The sequence below is a fragment of the Drosophila albomicans genome, chromosome X (genome assembly GCF_009650485.2).
Source record: "Drosophila albomicans strain 15112-1751.03 chromosome X, ASM965048v2, whole genome shotgun sequence".
Lineage (NCBI taxonomy): Eukaryota > Metazoa > Arthropoda > Insecta > Diptera > Drosophilidae > Drosophila > Drosophila albomicans.
Genome location: NC_047627.2, coordinates 18,250,703 through 18,261,779, shown reverse-complemented (window position 1 = coordinate 18,261,779; position 11,077 = coordinate 18,250,703). Strand labels below are relative to the sequence as shown.

General features: G+C 35.8%; 1 protein-coding gene across 2 annotated transcripts; it reads left to right on the top strand.

Moving 5' to 3' along the window:
* The first annotated feature begins 224 nt into the window (after positions 1 to 224).
* Positions 225 to 4,365, top strand: LOC117572420 (uncharacterized). 2 transcript variants are annotated; one of them, XM_034255213.2, is made up of 4 exons: positions 225 to 400; positions 2,331 to 2,941; positions 3,027 to 3,164; positions 3,391 to 4,365. In XM_034255213.2, the coding sequence occupies exons 1-4, from the start codon at positions 388 to 390 to the stop codon at positions 3,949 to 3,951; spliced, it is 1,323 nt and encodes a 440-aa protein (XP_034111104.1). In that variant the 5' UTR covers positions 225 to 387; the 3' UTR covers positions 3,952 to 4,365. The 2 variants fall into 2 exon arrangements, with proteins under 2 accessions (XP_034111104.1, XP_034111115.1); XM_034255224.2 differs by lacking the exon at positions 225 to 400 and adding an exon at positions 2,045 to 2,237.
* The last annotated feature ends 6,712 nt before the right edge of the window (positions 4,366 to 11,077 follow it).

Sequence of the window (11,077 nt, the reverse complement as noted above, 5' to 3'; positions counted from 1 at the left end):
TGCGTCGCTGTTGCTGTTACTGTCGTCGTCGTCGTTTGCTGTCGCTGTCGCTGCCGCTGTCGACGTTGGCGTCTGCGTCTGGGACTGCCTCACACACGCAGCGCGCGATTTTCGTATAAATATAAATTTATGCGCCCAACTGAAACCATGAATCAGTCTGTTTTAGACGCACGCCAATTAAAATCGTCGGCTCGCGAATCCATACGAAAAACGAACCAAATCAAATCAAATCAAACCAAAACCAAACAAATGAACAACAAATGAAACTCAGCACATAAACTGCAAAGAATAGTATTTTCGTAATTCGAGAATCAGTATTATAACTTTAGTATTTACATTAACATTTATCCAGTGTGAAGTGATTCAACTCAAAACACAACTACAAAAATGTGCCAAAAAAGTAAGTATGAGTGTCTCGGTACAAAGTTCGTAAGATTCCCCACAAAAATCGAAAATCGAAGATAGAAAGAAATACAGAATCGAGCCTATCAAGTGACAAATGTATACTATTTATGATCTCTTTTCGACGACGGTGATTAAACGCAATCATTTTTAGAGCGATGTTCTCAGCGCACACAACAAAACAAAATCAGTCTCGCCTCTGAGATAGTGTCATACTTCTCAATACGTCAGTAGGTTCGCTTCGAGTGATAGATTCAATTGTTTATCAATATTTACATAGCCTAGTAGCTCTGGCTACCTGGGGAGTTCCCACCTAAAATAGATACTAGCACAAATTAAAAATACATTTGTTTCAACCCGATCGCAGTTAATGCCCGCCAAAGTCATTTTTTTATCAAACACATTTATGTTTAAAAATAGATATGCAGATAACTAAAAAAAACGCAACCAGCTAAATTAATAATAATACTAATTGAGCAAAGATTCTATATGAACTGCAATCAATTGGGCAGATCACATGAGTTACGGTTTGATCGCTGCGATCGTTGCGATAAATGTGATGATAAGAAAACTTAATCATCAAAAGCAAAAGTAATTAATTGGGCATCAGAGATACATTTTATGATGGAACTTTCTGGTTGGTCAGTTTGCTATTTTTATAACAACCTACCTACTATCCACCTACCTGTTGTATATTGTGCAAGACACATTTCTTTTCGCTGATCAGCAGCACGTGCGCTATCAGCAAGGCAACGCAAGGTAAAGCAACGGCAAAGCAAAGGCAAAAGGCAAACCGAAAGAGCAACAGCAAAAGCAAAAGCAAAGGCAAAGGCAATCGGCTCTCGGCACTCGTTATCGGATGTCGCTGACCTACGACAACAACGAGCGTTTGCGCTGCTGCCTGCTGTCGCAGTCGCCGTCTCAGTTGCCGTCGCAGTCGCGTTTTCAATGAATTTAGATATTTTGTTGTATGAATTATTCATACGACGCGTTGCCCGCGGCCAATATGTGTATGTGTGGGGCCAACACTGACGTCACAGTTGCGCGCGCGCGCGTCTCAACTTGTCTGTCTGGTCAGCGTCTAGCGTGAAGTCGATGCTGCTACATCTCTCTCTCTCTCTCTCTCTCTCTCGCTCTATCTCTCTCGGTCTGCGTGTCTCTCTCTCATGCCCTCGAACTGGCTTGAAAAACCCAAAAACCAAAAAAAAACAAAAAGAGCATTATATACAATAATGAAAAGGCAATACTTGGCGTATGAGTAATACACAAATTTCTTGTGAAATTCAAAGCTAAGCACGAAAAATTGTTGCGGCTCGTTGCTGCTGCTGCTGCTGCTGATGATGATGACAAAGCCAAACAAGTCGTTAAATAATTTCGAAAATTGTGCTCAATTGTTTTGGTCGATCAAAGTGCTCAACGATGCGACCTTTCGCTCTCACTCACTCACTCTCTCACTCTCTCTCGCTACCGCTCTCTGGTCGGGGAGGCTGCTTATCAGCCTCGCACGATTTTCACTCAATTGCAGAGCGTTCATAACTGTGTGACTGTGAGTGTGTGTGTGTGTGTGAGTGTGAGTGCGAATCCGAATACATTTACCTCGCCGAATGCGAGTGCGCGACTGGCCAGTTGTTAAGCAGACGTCGTGTAGCGCGCACGCATTACAAAAATACATTCCTAGAGAGAAAGATACACAGAGAGTTGACAAATTGTTCACTTACTTACTTCAGTACTTACGTATTAGTCTCGTCTTCGTCTTCGTGTTCGTCTTCGTCTTAGTTCGAGTGACGCGAGTGTTTTTCAATTGATTGCTGCAGCTTCCATTCTCATGTCCAACGGTAAAGCAAGAGGCTGAAACTGAATTTCGAATTGTGGATAGCAAACTAATTTGTGTGTTTTTTTTTCTTCTTTGTCTCCGTTTCGTTTTGCAGCAAAGCATTGCCAAAGCAACACAGCACAACACAGCCACAGCAGCCGCCCAATCAGCAACAGATCCGGCAGCAGAAGTTCAAACAGCAGCAACAGCAGCACCAACAACAACAACAGTGGCAACAGCATTTATCTATACACGCTTCTAATGGCGCTCGCAGCGCTTCTATTGCCACTGACACAAGCACGTCATCTGCCCAATCAGCTGGCATACAACAACAATTACAATGAGCACAACAACAACAACAACAACAACAATGAGGACAGTTCATTGCCTGCTTGGCACGTGAATCCCTTTTATGGCCTCGACATGAGCAGCAGCGACGACAGCAGCAGTGGAAGCGATAGTAGCGACAGCAGCGATAGGAGCGATAGCTACGATAGCAGATTTATCGATAGCAGTTTCGAGGAGTTGCGTGAATTGCGACGGCTGGAACGTATGCGACATCGACGCAGCCAAAAGTTGACGTTCTTTGTGCGCGCCCAGCACGAGGCAGCGCAACGTGAGCTGCCCACCGAGTGGGAGAATCCTTGCAGCGGCACCTTTGAACCCGCCGATAGTCAAACGGCCGAAATCGATAGCTCGAATCGCGGACGCACAATCAAGCGAAAGGTAAATACAGAGAGAGAGAGAGAGAGAGAGAGTAAAAGAGAGAAAGCAATAATCTATAACTAATGCCATCTCTTTCGATTTGCAGTATTTGGTTGCGCTGAGGAACAAGACAATGTGGGAATACGACGAGATCCACAGAACTGCCAACTTAGACTACGGCAGCAGCGAGCACTGGCAGCACGAATACAAATTCCTGCCAAACATGACGCGTCCCACAAATGCGGTAAGTTGATCGATCGATGTTCGATCGAACCACATCGAAGCCAAACCAAAAGCAAAGCAATACGATGCGGACCGGCTCCGCCCTGGGCGGCTTAGACTCGTTTTTTGTGTGGTGCTGCGCTGCCAAGGCGCATCGTCACCACACAACTTGTCTGTCATCGCAGCATTTGCATGCCCTTTTAAAGGCAATTAACTGACCGCTTCTCCTTCTTCTTCGTCTCTTGCAGGTTAAGTTGAAGACCTGGTATCGTCACATGCAGACATTCGTTGGCAGCTTTGCGCATTTGGGCAAAGCTCATTACCGCTACCGCAAACAGAATCAATTGAGTCTGGACAACAGCACCTACGAGTTGCACGCTCTCCTCCAAAGTGCACGAAGTGTTCTCTGTGAGATTGAGAACACGATCAATTCATCGTATCCGAACAGTCATGGCGCCAAACTCACGCACATCAGTCGCCAAGCGATGGAGGACCGTCTCAAGTTTCATACGCCCGCCGATGGCAGCGAGGAGGCCGATCTCAATGATCTGAAGTTCAGCAAGCTGTTGTACTTCCAGTATCTGGACAACATGTGGAAGACGCTGCACAAATCGCTGCGCAAACAGCATCGCAACAGCATGGAACAGCAGCGCAGGCAACAGAAGACGCAAGCAACGGGACGGGGCAACAATATTAACTCTTTGTCCGGATCGAATTCGTTGCAAGCGTTCAGCCTGGAGAGCTCCGAGAGTGGCTCGATGGGTGCGACACGTCGACGAAGTCCTTGCCGCAATTCAGCCGAATGCTAAAGCGCTCAACACGCAAAGCTAAGCAAAACAAAATACGCTCCCAGTATTAAAGCGCCGCAGCTCGCAGCGTGGATAAAAAATCTTAAGTGAACACGAAGAATTTGTCGAATGCCATTTTAGAATTGTACGTCCCAGCCCCTTACCCCTTACCCTTACCCTTACCCTTCTTCCCCAACAAAATGTCCAAAGCTCTTGTCATATATCTTATATAATTTATTTATTTATTTCAACTATTTATTATTGCCCTAGTGAGCTAGTATTATATATTTTGTATTATTATCGAGATCCCCATACACACACACACACACACAACAACATTCCCTCAAAAATTCGTAGCCAATGCATACCATTTACATAATATTTATTTATTTATTTATTGCAAACATTTTCCACAACAAAACACACACACACAAACACACACAAACATACACAAGAAAAAATGCTTAAATACACTGTGATTTATTTTAAGTAATTTTTTTTTGAATAGCTCTTAGTATGAATGCAAATTTTTTGTAATATTTATACAACTCTGTTGAAAACAAAACAAAAGTAAAATACACAACAAACTTAAACACAAATATTGAATTTTTACAAAAATGAATTTTCTTTTACAACTATTTATGTGTAAATATGTAAAAGTCTTGCTTAATATTTATATCTGTAGTTAAGTATTTATAACAAAATCAATTACAAATTATTTCATACAAATAAAAACAAATTATAAAGACAATTTTACTTCGAATTTTATTGCACAACAAAATAAATTTACTCTTATTGCAGCTGCAAAAGAATCTTGATCGTTAGAAAAGGTTTTGACTTATTGAAGAAACAACTTATGCCACATAAAAATGTGGAAATGGAAACTAAAATTCGAATATTGTTTGTGTTTTTTATCAATTAACTTACTTTTTCTGCATTTGTTGCTTTGTTCTTCAAACAAAAACTCATTATACACAAAATGGAATAGAAGTCGAAACTCAAATTCAAATATTAATTGTATTTTCCTCAGTTAGTTTATTTCATCTCAATTTGCTGCCTTTTTCAATATGTTTAATTGTTCAATGCCATTGATTATATCTAATAGCCAAACATGTTCATTACGTCTTTGTACAATTCTGCTTCAAACTTTTCCATTCAGGATATTCAAGCTAGAATCAATAAAATATATTAATTTTATTGAGTAATCAAATTCAGACTCTGACAAATCATTTTGTGTTCTACAGTTTTATCAGAGACTAGCACAAAGTGTGAGCTAAAATATTCTTTATTAAATCAACTTCTTCAAATTTCTTTAATAAAATAATACACGTATGTTTCAATATTATCTAAATTCTTTGATATTTCAAAGGAATGTATAAAGCAATACAAATGAACATGTTTTAAATTAGCATATTCGAAAGAATTCTCGATGACGGTTCCACTTTTTTATAATCAAAATTAAATCAACTAACCGATTTGCAGTTCAAAAGAAATGTAAAAATATAAAAAATGAAAAATAAAAGAAAAACTGTCATCTAAGAAGATATCGGGAAAACTTCTATAAATTGACTAGTTTGTGAAAGAGAAAAAGAAATAAATAAGAAATAATTAAGCACATAAATCACAAATATGATATAAATTATTAATATAGTATTTGTGGCAGGCTAATGAAAATGAGTTATGAGCATAGTTTGTAATTAAACAGTTAAATTTATGATATGCAGACATTTTCACGCTAATTGCGGATGAGTCAACGACATAGCATAAAAGATCTTCGAGTGGCTTTCATCAATAATATAACACAATATTACCAATAACCTGATTCGAAGTATTGATGTAAGTGGAGGTAAATAGAAACAAGCTCAAATTAAACAAAATAGATAATTTCATATAACATTTTTAGTTATTTCTTTTAGATACTTATTAAAGTTTTTATTAATATATATTAAAATAATATAATAACAACACAATGCTTAATTTTATTTTGTCTCAGTAAGTTTTATACACAATTATATTTCGATATATTTCATTCGGTATATTTAACTTACATAAATAATAATAGTTTAACAATTTAAATTATTTTCAAACTTGAACCGTGTTACGACATTAATTAATTGACTTTAATTATTTACATGATTTCTCATCAAATTTATCTACGCACAGTAAATCAATTGCAGCTAGAAACAAATGCAGTCAGAAAGATTTTCCCGAGACCTGCTATCGTTCACGTTATTTTCGTTATTAACTGCCCGAATTTCAAATACCAATATCTCGTAGAACTCAGGCGAAATATAGGCAACGAAAGGAAATAAAGTCAAGCTGCAGTTGGCCTAGTTCACATTTACTATCTAAGTTAATTGCTTTAAGTGTTTATTAATTTGCAATTGGCAGATTTGGTTGATGGAATTCACAACTGCATCTTATCAATTGTATGGTATATGGTGCCATATATTGCGATCTTCCGGCTAAGCCCACTTTAAAGGCGGTTCCGGCCCCAATTAAGTGTGAACGATAAGTGAAGAATCTGCTATCACTTGAAGCAATAAAACGAACTCAATTGCCACTTGGGGAAAAGATCGGTTATCGGTTGACCTGATGCAATATAATTCACATTTCCGTTTCCACTCCATGTACACAATTGCTATGAATTGCCATGTGAGGCCAATAACCAACTGGCAATAACTATGCGCCGCTGCGAAGGTGGGTGGCCATTAGCCAAGGAAGTGGCGCGTCCGGAATGCGTCTTAATCTCGTCATCTTATCGACGCGTCGAGCGCACTTCACTCGCAACAACGATCGTACATATTTAATGTCGCGCTATACTCAAGAATGCGTCACATGTTTGCCAGCAAGTCTATCGAAAGCATTTCGATTTTCATTAGACCCTCCAACTAAAAATTATATTGTGATATTAAGTTTTTTTTTTTAATGTAAGTCTATGGCCAATTTTTATATCTTGCTTTATTTTTTTGATCTACTCTTAAAGCTAATTTTGTACATTTAAGTTAGTTATATTCTAATGTAATAAAGTTAAATTTGTTATATTGAGCCATTTTTCTCTAGGAAAATTTTCTTTGGGAAAGAATTTTTCTAATTTCGCAGCTGTATGTAAAAATTATTGAATAATAACACATTAAAGAAGAAAAGTTGAAGATTAAAGCTTAATTGTTTCGTATTAATTTGAATGCATTTCTATTCAACAAAAGTAATTTCAACGAATTTCTTTTCAATTTAAAATTTTAAAAATTATTTTAATATTTTCTCCACAATCTCTTTTTTAAGCGTAAAAACACCTTCACCAAATATCCATACGTCACGTTGGTCGGAAAATAAATGTAACTATGCTGGCAAAATAATTGTAGCATACTTTTAGTATTGCTGTTAAAATCGGGAAATTGCCTTATGAAAAAACAGGGATTAATTTATGGAAATTATTTTTGCAGTAAATTGGAAAGGGCACAAACTTAGAAAACGTTTGTGCGCGCACTAAAAGACATTTTGTTGTTTTAATAGTATAAACTTCATTGCTTTTGGTCCCGATAGCTTTTTCACAACGAAAATACAATTTGTACATGAAACTTTCGTCGCTGAAAAACAAATATGAAAAAGAATGCTTTTTGCTTCGTGTTGCTTTCGATGTTCGAAATTCGAATACTGTACAACGCTCTGAGGTTGTAATCTCTGCTAGGGGGAACAAATAATGTCTTTTGTAGTGATACCACTATTTCCATTGATAGGCACATCTATACAATTAACCACACATCAACTCAAAAGAAATATCATACTCTATAGCTACATTGGAAGAATTTATTTATTGTTTGTTTAATTCGCTGCAGATGTGTGCAATTTTGTTCACAGTTTTAGGTTGTTTTTAAACCGCAAAGTTGTAGGCATTGTCTGCGCTAAGGTTGTTGACTTAGATAAGCTTTGGTACTCGTGGACTCAAACCACTGTTAGCAGACTCGACACTGTTAATGCTTTAACATTTCCCTTTCTGTGGTACATATCTTGCACAAAAAAGTACCTTATGAATTGATGTATGTACCTACTTATTATGTACTCATATGTACATACATATGTATATAAATCATTTCCAAAGAAAACAATTTCAAAAATGAAATGCGATTTTATATTATTTAAAATCATAGCGTACATAAAAAAATTTAATTTTTAATTAGTCAAATTTTTTGTAGCTGTTGTGAAGATTCCTTTAGCGAACTCCACTTCGCGTATACTTTATCAATTCACATTTTTTTAAAGGGGCAAGCATTACTTGACGATGATTCTTCAGTCAAAAGAGGTTTTCCTGTAGTTACTTTTACATGTAACTTCATCTGCATTAAATTTGTTGATAAAAATTCCTTTCCTCTGGCAGGGAATATCAGAATGTCAATATTATCTATAGTTTTCTAGAAAGCAACGACAATAAAGTTTCGAAAAATCGCTTTTCATGCAGAGATAATGCTATAGCTGATGTGATTTACGAAGTAATAAGTTAAAGTTTGTCAAAAGTGTAGGTAAGTCCATTAAGAAAACATTTAACAGATTTATCTCCAAACGATTTATTAAAATTAGTTAATTTTTGACAAATTTCACATTTCGAAGAAAGAAAAGGTGCACAATGATTTCGGTCCTCAATAAATTGTAAAATTTAAAGTCAAAGGCAGGCACAAAGTGTGCGCATTTATTGAACACGTTAACGCATTACGCTCAATTAAGAACGCTGTGCAAATATTGTGACAGCATTCATTGAAGTGGCCACTTGACAAAAGTACTCTAAAGAATCGAAAGGTAGCCAAGTTTGCAATGTTATTTGTTAAGCCTGCATAAACAGGAACGTGTATAATCAAAACTCGAAGGTATTAAGCTCGCTAAGACATATCTCATAAATCAATAACTAGTTGGATATTTTTTGTTGAAAGAATTTCAAATGAATTGTGATACTTACTCAAGATGCTGGATTTGTGTGCAATCTTATCTTCCTATCAAAAGTAAAATTGTGTGCTTTACTCTCGTCGCTCGGCGCTCGATGCTCGACTATTGACAATTGCATTTATCTCTTTCTATTTTTTTCAATTGCGCATTTTGTGTCAAATGCAACTTGGCGATTCTTGGACAATGCTCTACTGCTTGATTAGTAATCTTAACACGTTTTCGCACACTCTTAGCAAATAAACAAAAAGAAAAGTTTCTGTTTGACCACATCTTGCTGTGAGCACTTTGTGCGGTGATAACTTGATCGATAATTATATTTTGATTTTATTGCGTATTAAACGGAGAAATACGTCAATCAAAACGTGAAGCTTTTAGTTATTTTTTTTATTTGAGAGCCAAGCACAGCTGATTTTCAGACTGGAAAAGAGAAAATTAGCTTAGCGAATGTTTCCTTCTTCTTATTGTATAAATAATAAAATTATTTTGAAGATAGAGTCGTGATTTTTGGTACAGATTCCTGAAAATTTGGTTTTGATCAGATAATGTATTTTTTTAAAAAATAGTTTTATATGGCGAAAAACTCGTATTGCTTTGACTGACAGTCTGGTATATTTTAGTACTCTATATATATTTTAAATGCAGTACGAGATCAATATAACAAATATAGCCAGCAATAAGGTATTCTGGTCTATTTTGTACTCTATGATATATAATATTTCAAATGTAATTTGAATATTTGAATATTAAAGCATATATTATGTTTGAATATAAAAGCATTTAAATGGCTTCTATTTAAACACACATAATACATATGTACAGATTAAAAAAGTTGTTGTCCAAACAATGTAACCAAAGTCATGATGAGTAATACAATTACTTTACTGGAAACAAAAATTATTTGAAAAATGATTTCGATTTAATCAAAATTTATAAGACTAAACATAGAAAATGAATTCCAAACAAAATGAAGCGTTCAAAATGGCGCAAAATAAATTTCTGCGTTTATTACAAAAATTGAGATTTCAACAATTTTATGAAATTAAATTTAATAATTAAAGATTCGATACATTGAGCTTAGCACATCTTTGAATTAGAAATATCTCTTCTCTGCAATTGTTATGAAATAATATGAAGTAATCTAGCAACGCATGTAATCTCATTTTATTTGAATTAGAAATATCTCTTCTCTGCAATTGTTATGAAATAATATGAAGTTATCCAGCAACGCATGTAATCTCATTTTATTAGCAGACTTTTCTTACATATGCAAGTGATACAGAGAGGACAACACGATGGGAAAGACGAAGATGTTAACAGCTGCAATGGATTTATAATTTGCCAAGACTCAACAGTATTTCCCCCTCGCTTGCTCACAAATTATTTACACGCAAATAAAAATATCATCTGTCTGTCTGTTTGGTTCGCTGGCTTCTCCGATTTGTGTTCTAACAAATCCCAAGAGCAGCGAGTAAATGCTTCTTCACTGCAGTACAAAAAGCAAAAAAAAATAATAATAATAGAAAGTAAAGGTAATATAAAACGCTGGCTGAATATTTCGCAACAACATTTTTGCTATCACAGAATGCACATTCTGTGCGTTGGCTTCATTGGTGCGCCGCCTTCTTCATTGAGGTAATTTATGCTTTCACTGCGGTTCTTGTTTCTCCTCCTCTCTCTCTTTTTCTTTCTATCCATCTCCCTCTCTCTTAGCAAGTTGACTTCCTTACTAATTGCTATGAAAGAAGCTGTGTAATGAATTGAAAAACAGCATTACGAATAGTGTAAATAAACACCGCGATGCTGCTGCTGATATTTCTGTGAAATATTAATTAAAAAAATGTTATCCATTTCAACACACACAAAAATATCGTATTAGAATAAACCAGTTTCATTATAATTTGAGTATTGAATATTTTTGCAATATTGCAATTAACGAAGAGAAAAAACTGTTAAGATAGTTGCACTGCATTTAACATATGTTTGCCACAAAAAAGAATCTCCGATTTTGAGAATTCAAAAATACTTAATGCTTAAAATTTTAAATGAAGACTAACATCGTTACAGAATAATTACCTTGCTTAATGTTACCCATAATAAAAAACAACTTTATCGAAAGATCAATTATTTAGTGATCATAATGTTATCATATTTAAAGTGTCTCTCTCTTTCTCTAGCTAGATCGCTTGTATACTTTTCCGTTTTTATTTTAATA

Bases quoted from the DNA above. Each gene is read 5' to 3' on its own strand.
- LOC117572420 (XM_034255213.2), top strand. The intron at 2,942-3,026 runs GTAAATACAGAG...TTCGATTTGCAG, and splicing joins GACGCACAATCAAGCGAAAG to TATTTGGTTGCGCTGAGGAA. The intron at 3,165-3,390 runs GTAAGTTGATCG...CGTCTCTTGCAG, and splicing joins TGACGCGTCCCACAAATGCG to GTTAAGTTGAAGACCTGGTA.